The sequence below is a fragment of the Vitis vinifera genome, chromosome 19, assembly GCF_030704535.1.
Source record: "Vitis vinifera cultivar Pinot Noir 40024 chromosome 19, ASM3070453v1".
In the NCBI taxonomy this organism is placed as follows: domain Eukaryota; kingdom Viridiplantae; phylum Streptophyta; class Magnoliopsida; order Vitales; family Vitaceae; genus Vitis; species Vitis vinifera.
In genome coordinates this window covers 26,289,824-26,302,444 of record NC_081823.1, presented here as the reverse complement: position 1 = coordinate 26,302,444, position 12,621 = coordinate 26,289,824, and the positions used below count along the sequence as shown (strand labels likewise).

At 28.3% G+C, this 12,621-nt stretch overlaps 1 protein-coding gene and 3 non-coding genes across 4 annotated transcripts; all 4 read right to left on the bottom strand.

Moving 5' to 3' along the window:
• Positions 1 to 4,553: 4,553 nt before the first annotated feature.
• On the bottom strand, positions 4,554 to 4,643 carry LOC132253501 (small nucleolar RNA snoR116). Its single transcript, XR_009465350.1, has one exon. It is a non-coding gene; the product is annotated as a small nucleolar RNA snoR116 (small nucleolar RNA).
• A 3,756-nt stretch (positions 4,644 to 8,399) lies between these two features.
• On the bottom strand, positions 8,400 to 12,259 carry LOC100257125 (metal tolerance protein 10-like). The gene is made up of 6 exons (XM_002263779.4): positions 11,722 to 12,259; positions 11,512 to 11,624; positions 10,897 to 11,142; positions 10,536 to 10,616; positions 9,693 to 9,923; positions 8,400 to 9,608 (listed from the first exon to the last, which is right to left on the bottom strand). Exons 1-6 carry the CDS (start codon positions 11,903 to 11,905, stop codon positions 9,261 to 9,263), a joined length of 1,203 nt encoding a protein of 400 aa, XP_002263815.1. The 5' UTR covers positions 11,906 to 12,259; the 3' UTR covers positions 8,400 to 9,260.
• Positions 8,560 to 8,651, bottom strand: LOC132253500 (small nucleolar RNA snoR116). Its single transcript, XR_009465349.1, has one exon. It is a non-coding gene; the product is annotated as a small nucleolar RNA snoR116 (small nucleolar RNA).
• LOC132253502 (small nucleolar RNA snoR117) lies at positions 8,704 to 8,785 on the bottom strand. The gene has a single exon (XR_009465351.1). It is a non-coding gene; the product is annotated as a small nucleolar RNA snoR117 (small nucleolar RNA).
• Positions 12,260 to 12,621: the final 362 nt, after the last annotated feature.

The window sequence follows — 12,621 nt, the reverse complement described above, 5'->3', positions numbered from 1 at the left end:
GAGTTTAAAATTTGCATAATACTTTAATATAATAAAAATATTAGGAAAATGAAAAGCAATATAGCATGACTATTTGGATGGATGGTATTGTAAAATGTTTTATATATGGTATTTCAGTTTTTAAGTCGATTTGGCCCAGAGTTTTTGGCAGTCGCGGTTCAAAAACTATAATGAATTATTTTATTGATTTACTTCTTATTATGATAATGAGATGTAGGAGGAAATTATTTTATACAACATTTTACAAATATAAAAATGATATCGAGAATAATGTTTTCAAAACTAGATCCGATTGGTCAGTGCGACTGATTGGAGCGTAAGACCAGTGGCCTTTCTCATTTGGTTTAACATGTGGAACCGCTTCAAGAATGGGAGAAGTATTACTTCGGCCGAAAATGCCATAGGGCGTCTACTATTTACCGGCCCGTGCTGCCCATTCCACCGGCGGCCTTCTCAAGTGCTAAAAAGAGAAGCTATTTATTAGTCACAAACAGTCCATAACCTTAGGAACTTTTTCTTGTGGGGGATTTTAACCATGGATGTGTGAGTGGAAAAAAGTCTTAACCACTTGGCTTTGTATTCCTTCCAAAAAAACCATGCAATAAACATATATAAAAATACTTATTTGTTTTTCAAATTTTTATCATTAAACAAATGTAAGTATTTATATTCGCATTTATTTTTACAATAACTATTAAATTATAAATATGAAATTAATTTAAATTAATTAATATAATAATTTTTAAAAATTAAATATAGAAATATATAAATAAAATTAAATATTATAATTTTCTTTTAATCATAAATCCATCTTCAAACTTAAATATTATATATATATATATATATATATATATATATATATATATATATATATATATATGTTATATTTATATTTGTATTTACCATATAATTTGATATATCAAATATAAAAAAAACATTATTACAATTTTTAATTATATACTTATGATATCACCAATTCGGTTTAACCACCAATCCGACTACTAAACTGTGAATCCATAACTTTTTTTATTCAATGAATCGTCTAATTCTAAAAACATTGATTGAAAAATAATATATTAATTTTGGAAGAGAGATTTTAGGTAGAAGTCGTTTAGGACTGGTTTTAAGGACGAGAAATAAGATGCATATATAATTTTCCAAAATTCCTTTATCATTAACTTTTAGTGAGTGAGGTTGAAGTTGATTAGTATCCTATCATACCTACTTAATCTTTCAATTATTTTGATCAGGCTAATAATTTTTTTTTGATGTCCACCTTACTTAATCATATGATCAATGTTTTGGAATAAATAGAATTCGTTGATTTGTTTTTAATTGTGAATTTTGTCATACTTCATCTCTAATTAATTTGATTAGTGTTTTGGGATGGATATAATTTTTAGATTTGTTGTAATGGTAAATTTTGTGATATTTCATCTTTAATTAGTTTGTTTTACTTAATATAGGACAAATTTTTTGTCTTTAAATATTGTACCCATCAAAAGAGGATTAAATTATCACTAAATTTGGTTTTCAAAAATTATAATTTCATGATTCAACAAAATTTGAATTCATTAGAGAGGGTAGCATACAACTCAAAAGTAATATGTGATGAAATTTAGAAGACTATGAAATTAGTCTTCAAATGTAAAAATAAATGTTTGAAAGGCAATTGGGAACATTTGAATATAGCCTAGGAATAATATTAAAAGTTTGGGTTTTTTTTTGTCACAGTATGTCAGTAAATAGGAATGGCAACGGGGCGGGTTCGGGACGGGTCGCCCCCATCCCAAGCCCGCCCCGTTTATCAAAAATAATTCCCATCCCCGTCCCGTTTAAAAAATTAAACGGGGCGGGGCGGGGCGGGGCGGGTATGGGAAATTCCCAAACCCGCCCCGCCCCGCCCCGTTTAGCCTCCCTTTTTTTTCTTTTTTCTTTTTTTTTCAATTTTTTTTAAAAATTTGCTTTTAAAATTTTTAATTACATTAAAATAAATATATTTATAAATAATAAAATTATTATATTTTTTATAACTTATTTTATTATTATCTATATATTAAAAATAGTAAAATAAAATTAATTTTAAATTTTAAATTAAATTAAATTTTAAAATTGATTTTATATGTAAACGGGGCGGGGCGGGGCGGGATGGGGCAATACCCGAACCCGCCCCGAACCCGCCCCGGGTTTAAAAAAAAAATCTCATACCCGTTAAAAACCCGTTTATTAAATTTCAACCCCGTCCCATTAGGGGCGGGGCGGGGCGGGTACCCGAAAAAACCCGCCCCGTTGCCATCCCTATCAGTAAATTATTATTATTATTATTATTATTATTATGTAAAGATTCTCTCACTTTCATCTTTTTACCCACCTTATAAAATAAGATTATAATTTATTCAATGAATCCCATGACAAGTGAATAAGACAATAATATATTTAAAACATTATCTACGTGACGATTCAATTGCCTCAGCCATGTGAATTACGACTTTAAAATTTGCATGATAACTTAATATAATAAACAATATTAGGCAAAGGAAAAGCAATATAAGCATGACTATTTGGATGGATGAAGTTGTGAAATGTTTTATGTGTGATATTTCAGTTTTTAAATGGATTTGGTTTAAAGGTTTTGGAGTTGTCACTCAAAGATTGTAATGACTTATTTTATTCTTTCAACTCTTTGCATGATAATGAGATATAGGAGGAAATTATTTTATTGTAAAGTAATATACCAGGTATAAATGATTTAGATTGGAATGATTTTAAGGGTAAAAAATAAATTGTACATATAATTTTCCAAAATTCCTTTATTATTATTTTTAATAAGGTTGAGGTTAATCTTTCGATTACTATTATCATTTTTTTAATGTCAATTTTACTTGATAATGTTTTTTAATAGATAGAATTCGTTGATTTATTTTAATTATAAAATTTTGTGATATTCATCTTTAATTAATTTGTTTTAATTAAAATAGGAGAAATTTTTATCTTTACATATAATAAAGATGGATATAAATAATTTATTAATTAATTTTTTTTTTCTTATATTTTCTGAAGCTAAACCATAAAATGTGATTATTTGGCCATCTATTTTATTGTAAGATTGAAGGGATATAATAAAGATATCCATCTATTATAACATGGATATAATGCAGAACAGTTATTTTATTTTTGTTGCCTTAAATTATGAAATTAGAGGGAAATAACAGATAATAAAAAAAATGGAGAAAAAAATAAATAAATTTAACTCCATAATCATCTTCTTATTCGTAGAAACATGCATATTAGTGTCATATTGGGAACTATTTTTTAAAATAATTTTTTATTTTTAGAATAAAAACAATTTTCTAACTTAAAACACTTTTTCTATTTTTTTTCTTTAAAATATTATTTTTGGGAATTTGCGCTAGAAATAGGTTATTTTTTATGACAATTTTTAAGTATTTTAGGTTTTTTATTTTTATTTTTTTTAGAATTCTAAGAAACAATTAAAAATATAAAGTTATGTTTGAAGAATATCTTGAAAAATAATTCTTAAAACAGCTGCTTAACGGTCCAAGTGATCCCACCCTTGGCAAACCTTTGAAAATTTACAACTAAAAAAATATCATATATTTTTGCAAAAAATAAATTAAGATTTGGGTGCACCAAGTGAAATAAAATTTTATTTTATTTATTTTTTTAAAAAAAAAAACTCTTCTTTAGACTTAAATAAAATTCAACAGAAAATTGAAACTTTTTCCTTACTAGTTGTTAGATGACAAAAGGTAAAATAAATGATCATTAGATCAACACTGATTGAGCGAAAAACAATTACACTTGATGAAATTTTTACAAGTTTTAGACCAAATTATAAAAGCATAATAATGCTATTAACTTCTTAAATTTTGAAAAACCTTTTAAAACTATTTTAATCAAATTAAAACTTAATTTTTATTCAAATAAATTTTTAATAAATTTATAAATGAATTAAAATAAATTTACCACTTTGAATGATTTTAGGTACTTTAATAAAAATATATCTTATAAAGATATCCTAGAAAAAAAAACTTGAAATACCATTTTTTTTAACTCATTTTCTTTTTCTTAATTTCGTTATTTTGATAAATAAATTAAAAACATTTTACAGTTAAAAGATTAAATAAACAATAAACAATTGTAATTTATTTTTTATATTATAAATAAATTAAATATTACATAAATTATAATTCAAAACAAATAAAATAATTTTAAGGTTATTAAAAAATGTAAAATTAATTTATTAATTTTACTTTAATTCTTATTGATTTGTATTTATTTATCTATTTTCTATGTTTCGGAAAAAAAAAATTAAATTTGGGATCATCTGAATGCATAAGCCTGATTAGAGAATTAAAGACAAATGCCAGAATCTTAGATCTAAACATTCATATTGGCAACGTACAGCGCTGAAAACGCTATGAACATTAAGCGCATAAGAGACTCTAATTTGTTGCCTTTTTCTTTTCTTCATTTATTTCACCTAAATATAACAAAACTTTAGGGAAAAAAAAATCATCGGATCAAGCAAAAGGCTCAGAGTAATGAGTTAATGGTAGCATCAACAGGCTATTTTCAAAGCTCTCATAGTTTGAAGGTATGATTTTCGATCTTCACTGCTAAAAAAAAAACAATAAAATTTTTTTAAAAAAACTAAAAGAAAAATTGCCTCAGAAAGCTAGAGATGAATCTCACATCAAATTTTGAATAAATTACGGCACTATAAAATCTTTTGAGTAAATCTTACTTGTTAGGAATAAGGTATCTTATTCATTGTAGTACTTTATTTAAAGATTTATAATTAATGACTAATCTAGGTGCACTTCTTTCTATTTCAACAGCATTTCGAACATAAAAAACAGCACAACTCCAAAGGATTTTGAGGGTCTAATTAATTGTTTCTTTATTAATGAATCAATTTCTTGTTTACAGTATTCTAAAAAAATTTCATTCATTTGATTAGGTCTAGCTTTAGTGGAAATTTTAGACTCATCAAAGTTTTGAATGTAAGACAAAACTTATCTCATGTTTCTTTTGGGACCAAAAGACATTTGGAAGATTAGAACAAATTTCTTTTTGAAAAAAATCTTGAATTTCTTTTATTCTCTTATGAACTTCATTTTCTAGAAGTTGTTCTTCTACTTTTTTACATTGAATTTCTTTTGATAGAAAATTTATATGAGCTTGTTTTCTTTGAATTAAATTTATCATTTTATTTATTAAATCACTTTGAACTTGATGTATTTTTTTTAGTTAATGGATATATAAAAGGAAAAAATATGGTGTTTCCTAATATTATAGTTTTGACACCTTCATCATTTACTTGAAAAGAGTAAAGTAACGTAATAAAAGGAGTTCCTGGGATTAAAAGTTCAGTCATATTTTGTATTAATATAAATTGAGTTATAAAACAATAATTATTTTGACATATATGAACATTTTGAAGTTTAAACTTTATCTTTAATTTTCCTTTATTTGCAACAAAAAGTTCTTGTCCCTTTTTATTTATTTATAATATTTAGTAGGGTTTCAATCATTCTTGAATACAATTCATATTGGCTCCTGGGTCTATAAATGATTCTATAGGAGTTTGTTTATTATTCCTGGATCTTGATTATCAGATGTTTCAGCAAAATCTTGTTTATATTGTATTATTTTTCTAATTTGTTCATTTTCTTGTTTTATTTGTTCGTTATCTTGTTTTAATTGATCTATTTGTTTTTTTATTTCTTGTATTTCTTCTTACAAATCTTCAATAGTTATAAGCTTTTGAATCTATTAAAAATTTCATCCATTGAGTATTGTGTAGGTTTAATTTATTAAGTTTTATTTGAATTTTTCATGAGAATTAAAATTTTAAGTTTTATAAATAATTTCTTTGTGTTTCCTTTTCTTGTATTTTGTCTATAACATAAAAAAAAATACTTACTTATCTATTTTTGAAGATATTACATTTATTGTTTTGATTAGTTTTGTTTTTTCTTAATTTTCTATTTTTTGTATTTCATTAGTTTCACTTGTTGTTTTTTCTATCTTTGATATTGATGTTTCCTCCACCTTTCCTAGGGCAAAAGAAAACAAAATTTGATTAACTTTTGTTTCATCTAACTCTTTTCTTGATTTTGTTGATCTAATAATTTTTTATTATATGGAGAATTTTCTATTACTTTTCTTGAGGTTAATGTTGCAATTCTTTTAAGGGGTTTCCTAAATTTAAAAAACCAAAAGAAAAGATGAATTGTAATCCTAACTTGTTGCACAGATTTTTCATATTGTTTTCTTAAAGTGTTTATAACTTGAGGAGAAAGTTATTGAAAATAATTTCTTTTTGCATTATTTTGAGGATAAAAATAATTTGATTTAATCCATTCTACATCAAGAACAAAAGGATTTCGTTTAATATATCTTTTTCTAATGATATTTCTGTTTAAAGGAGATTTATCATGATAAGGGAAAATGTTTGACTCATACTCTTCTTCAAAAAGAGGAATAAAGTTTGATATACTTGACAAATTTTTTAGTTGATTTCCTATTTGACTCATTTCTTTTTCTAACTTTGAATTATTAAATTTTATGTGATGACTATTATATGATGATGCAGGTAATGAATTTGTAGATTTGTAAATCTGTTTATCTGTCTAAATTATATGCAAAATTATTTGGTATAGATGCAGAACTATCATAGGACCTAAGAGATCTGGAAGAAAGAACTATCATAGGACCTAAGAGATCTAAAAGAACTAATTCTACTTAATTTCCTTATAATATTACTCATTGTTATAGAAAATAATTACAATATTGTCCTTGATCAATTCAAATAATTTCCTAAATAAGGAACAAGCGGATCAACACGTGACTTACGCTCCTTCTACCCTCAAACAACGCTATCTAGGCTGATCAAGCTGTTCATAGAAATTCAATTCGAATTAAGTCAAGACTAAAATAGTGATCAATTATTGTTCCAACTATGATACCATTCACACCCAAGACATATAACAAAGTCGACTAAAATAGTGATTAATTATTGTTCCAACTATGATACCATTCACACCCAAGACATATAACAGTATATGCACACAATAAATTAATTATATCTAATGAACCACTCTAAGCATAAAAATAGAAATAATTATTGTTTAATTTTTTGTAAAAATTTAAACATAAAAACACAGATATTTGAATTTAAAAATAACTTTTATTCAAAATATACCTTGATTAAAAATAACTTTTATTCAAAATAAACCTTGATTACATAGAGTTGTTGAATACGGACATCAGATGGACATATAACAATTCATGCACACAACAAATTAATTATATCTAATGAACTCCAAACATAAAAATAAAAATAATTACTATCTAATTTATTACAAAAATTGAAAATAACTTTTATTAAAAATATATCTTGATTATATAGAGTTATTAAATACAGACTTATTTATGACTAGCTTATTTATGACTAAAAAGGATGAATACAAAGGACTAAAACTTTTTGAAAAAGGAGATTACAAATACAAGAGAGAATTTTTTAAAACACTATGCTTGCACTTTTGAGTTTTATTTGATGAAGAAGATTATAACTTTATTTATAAATGAAAAATCAGACTTTTGAGTCTTCATGCTTGAAAATTTTGAAAAATCTATCACCACATGTTGAGACAGTTGGAGTTTTGGTAAATAAGGTTGCTGAAGAAGGTAAGATTTCATTTCTAATGTCAGAAGAGTATTTATTCTCTTCCTTTTCTTTTTCTTCTCATAACTTTTGAAAGTCATAGTAGTACTAAAAAGTAAAAACCATAAATTTATTTATAATAAATAGTGTTTTTTTTATCTACTACATAATGAGAAAAAAAGAACAAATTCTCTTCTAACTTTAAAAATAAGATCTTACAATTTCAAAATTTTCTCAAACATAAAGACTCAAATTCGACTAGTCCAAACTTTTCATCTATAAATAAAATTGTAACCCTTTTCATCAATAGGCGTTTGGGTGTTCTCACTTTTGTAATATTCTATTTTAGAAATTCTAATCTATTCTATTTTAAAAATTCTAATCTTTTATATCAAGATATATTTTCAATAAAAGTTATTTTCGAATTCAAATGTGTTTTTATATTTAAATTTCTGTAATATTTATGTTTTTATGATTGGAGGTCAGAATTAATTTATTTAAATATTATATAAATTATAATTCAGAACAAATAAAATCATTTTGAGGTTATTAAAAAATGTAAAATTAATTTATTAATTTTACTTTAATTCTTATTGATTTGTATTTATCTGTCTATTTTCTATGTTTCGGAAATAAAAAATAAAAAAATTTGGGATCATCTGAATGCATAAGCCTGATTAGAGAAACAAAGACAAATGCCAGAATCTCAGATCCAAACATTCATTTCGGCAACGTACAGCGCTGAAAACGCTATGAACATTAAGCGCATCAGAGACTCTAATTTGTTGCCTTTTTCTTTTCTTCATTTATTTCATCTAAATATTACAAAATTTTAGGGAAAAAAAAAAATCATCAGATCAAGCAAAAGGCTCAGAGAGTAATAAGTTAATGGTAGCATCAACAAGCTCTTTTCAAAGCTCTCATAGTTTGATGGTATGATTTTCGATCTTCACTGCCTCAAAACAAACCACAATAATAAAAAATAAAAATTTTAAAAACTAAAAGAAAAAAGGCCTCAGAAAGCTAGAGATGAATCTCACATCAAGGAAAGAGATCTCAGATGGTACGGACAATTCTTGTGCATCACCGGCCTTCCGACTTCTAACTCATAAGACAAAGAAAGTAAGAGAAAATGGAAAAGAAAATGCGAGAAAATGAGAGGATATGGAAGAGAGGAGTCGGGCGGAGAAAGAGTGAATGCGCAGGGATATTTATAGTGGAGAAGCATTGAAACCCTAGACTACCTTCCTTGTGAAATTACCATATTACGCTTAACATATTGGGCTTGGGCTAGTCCTAATCCATTTACTCTTACGTCCAAAGCAGGTAAGCTCACGAAGACCCACCCACATTTTATTTGGTTTAGGGTTAGGGTTACAAAAATCAGAAAAGTAATTTGGACATCGAAAACAAAATGTCTCTGAATCATTTCTTCACTCACAAATATAAAACCCTAAGACCTAATGGATTATCAATCCCTTACACAAGGCAAATAGCAAACTACTACACATTCCTTTTATGGGCCTCAACAAATAATCAAACCCTAATAGATTCAAAGCCTTCCTGATCAACACTTTTTGGGCATGTGCTCAGGCTTATGAGTGTATTCAAAGTCTATATGAACAAAGGCTCTTTCCACCTCCGGAAGTTGCTCAAGCTTCTCTTGGAGTGCCTCTCCGATGTTGTGCGCTTGAGTTAGAGACATGTCCTCTGGCACAACTATATCAACCTCCACAAAGTATTGGGAGCCAAAGTTATACGCCCTGACAGTGTCAATATGTTTGATCTCCTCGTGATAGTTCCATATTAGATATGTTAGCTTTGCTAAGAACTCCGGCGGTGCTGTTCGCCCAATCAATGACCACACGTTCTCCATAACCGTCTTAGCCCAAGTAGCCATAGTATACAGAGCTATCTGCATAATAATTTGTGACGAATTTTGTTAGCTTAATGGATGATTTTAGCTAAAATTATGATGTTTTCACTGATGTCAACTTACGAGGATGGCCCCAAGAGGATCAATCCACCAGAAGAAGTGAATGGCTAGGACTGCAGTTACCAAACCTATTGAGTTGGTAATGACATCAAAGAAATGATCTTGAGCATATGCCCTAATAATTTCGTTCTTGAATCTGCGACAATATGTCATGAGTGCAAATTTTATCACTGTAACTGAGACCATTATCCCAATCATCCATCGTTCTTTCACAGGATCCCTGTCAGGTTGAGCCTACATTAAGACAATGGTGTTTTCAAAATAAAAAACTTTTATACTTAGAACATAACAATTGAAAGACAATTAATAAAGTAGAAGAGGATGTCAAATGACTATACCAATAAATATAACCACTGTTTCTATATTTTAGTAAGGGCAAGCATAGTTTGATTGAGTCAATAATGGACAAGACACTTATATTCATATGTATATAAAAGGCCTGACTATGATAAAAATGTATTTTTTTTATACCTATGAAAAAGACACCACCAATTAAATGGTGTCCTGTGTATATTTTTAGGTTCTAATTTTATATTTAATAGACTTTTTATTCGATAAGTACCATTATATTACCTTAGCATTTTCCATTTATAAATATATATCGGTTACTTACGTTTGTTTTTAATTTTTGGAATGAGACACGACCGATCGAATCAATTTTATTCGGTTCTAAAATTATAAAACCAAAATTACAAACAAACAGAAAAAAAAACTATGTAAAGCTAATCGTTTTCGTTCAACTTCAACATTTTAAAAAAATAAATAAATCTCAATTCTTTGGCATATAGTACTTAAATGGTGGTTTAGGACCATGCAACTAACGCAAATCAATTGAAAATTACATACCTTTATAATAAGTTCCCGACCAGATTCAAACAATATTTGTAATCCAAGAGTAGCCATCACCGATGCAAAAACAACGATTCCCTGTATATTTTTGTGTGATTCATGTTAATTTTGTTGAATTATGACAACTCCGTTAGTTTTTTATAAAATACAAACTCAAGGTTGCCTCCAATGTAAAGTTATCGTTTTAAAAAATAAACTTTAATCGAAATTGTCTCTTCAAAAGTCAAAGATGGAAATAAGTTAAATAATTGGGGCGTGGGACTGAATCGAAATGGATTGACCTGTCCTACTGTCATCTCTAATAAACCGATATTGACTTGATGATCGGAATGTTTGGTGAGGTTGGGAGCAGACTTACCACAGGTTGCATCCTCTTCTTCCCAATAGGATATTGATATTGGTTTGGTTTTCTCATAGCAGAAGCAGTAAACCACAAAATAAAGCCGGATAAAAGATCCAAGAGAGAGTCAAGGGTGGATGCTATCACCGCCAGTGACCTGCTCTCAACCGAAGCATACACTTTTGCTATGAAGAGAACCATGTTTGCTATGTTGGATGCCTGAATTGCCAGCCTCTCATTGTTTGCAAGCTGCTTCATTTCATCCTAATTCCAAAATAAAATAATTTGCACATGAGATCAAAACCTTATTTCGATTCCTGTTTGGTTGCTAAGAAAAAGAAAAGAAAAGAAAAATATCTCATTTGAATATCTATATTTAAGGTATGAGAAGGAAATTTTTTTTTAGCATTTTACCTCCCCAAATGATAAAATAATAATTATAAATATTAAACTTAAAATAAAATTAAAATTCTTTACTTTCAAATGTTTTGACCAATTGCTTTGGCTCAAGTTAGCAAACTTCAGTTAAGTTACGCTAGGGATGGTCGTTGGTCACCCCTTAAAGAAAACTTGTTTGGAACAAGAGAAAATGAGAGAAAAATCATCATTTTCCATGAAATAACACCACCAAACCTCGGTTAAACTCCCAGGCAAGACGCCCAATTCAGTGAAGGCGTCCACTTCATTGAACCCTTCCAGTAGCTTCCCCTGCTTCTTGTAATAGTCTGCGAGCTTCTTCTGCTTTCCTGGAGAGATATTCACATGAAATAAATAATTAATTTCGATAATCATTCGCCTTTCCAGAAAGAAAATCAACAACCGCTTGTAATAAATCATATATACTTATCGTCTTCACAAGCTTCGCCACACCAAAATTGGAATCCTTCTGTTTCTCCGCAACCTGAAACTCCTCAAAATTGATTCGCCACGACGGCACCCTCATCGCACTCCCGTTCTCTCCGGGCAGCGCTGGCGACAGAAGCTCCGTCCGGTAATCAAACGACTCACTCTGAAGCTCAGTCTGCATACTTTTCCTTTTCCTTTCTTGGAAGAGGGACAGCTACACCTTCTGGTCCTTATATAGACCAAAAAAAATGATGGGTGGATCCAATGAAGCTTCATTGAATCAAGGAAGCATGGGGAATGTTGGTTTTGATGATCGGACGCCTGAAAAATGGGCAAGATTTAAAAAAAAAATTATTGGAATAAATGGGTGGTGGAAGCTTGACTTTGATTATTTAATCTGGGTTATGTTGAATATGATATGGAAGGAATCCAGTGAAGGAATCTTTACATCTTGTTCACACTACTATAAAGAGAAAATTCAACCACTCCACTTGCTGACTCAAATTCAACTGCTCCATTTCCTTACTTGCTGAAGAAGTTTTGTGGGTTGGATGGTAGCGAAGAAACCATGAAGACATTACCTATAGCTATACTTGAAGAAGCAGCCAAAAGCTTGGGAAAGAAAAGAAAGAAATTGTGATGTCTCTCTTCATAGAGAAGCTTTCGGTGGAATATTACGGGAAAAAATGGAAAAAAAAAAATAGTGGTTGGACACTGGTATGACGTTTACGATTTATTTGTTTATTTATTTATAGAGTGTGATTATCAACGTTATTTAAAAGAATGGAAAAATAAAGGGAAATGAAAAATAGTTTTAAAATTCATGGATATTTGTTTTTATTGTTGTAAAACAAAGTGAGAGAAAAAAAAGTAAGAAAAAGATAATAGAATGCACGG

Coding starts and splice junctions, on each gene's coding strand:
- LOC100257125 (XM_002263779.4), bottom strand. CDS start 11,905: ATGCAGACTGAGCTTCAGAGTGAGTCGTTTGATTACCGGACGGAGCTT. Junction 11,625..11,721: donor GAAGCTTGTGAAGACGATAA/GTATATATGATT, acceptor ATATCTCTCCAG/GAAAGCAGAAGAAGCTCGCA. Junction 10,617..10,896: donor AGAAGAGGATGCAACCTGTG/GTAAGTCTGCTC, acceptor AAAAATATACAG/GGAATCGTTGTTTTTGCATC.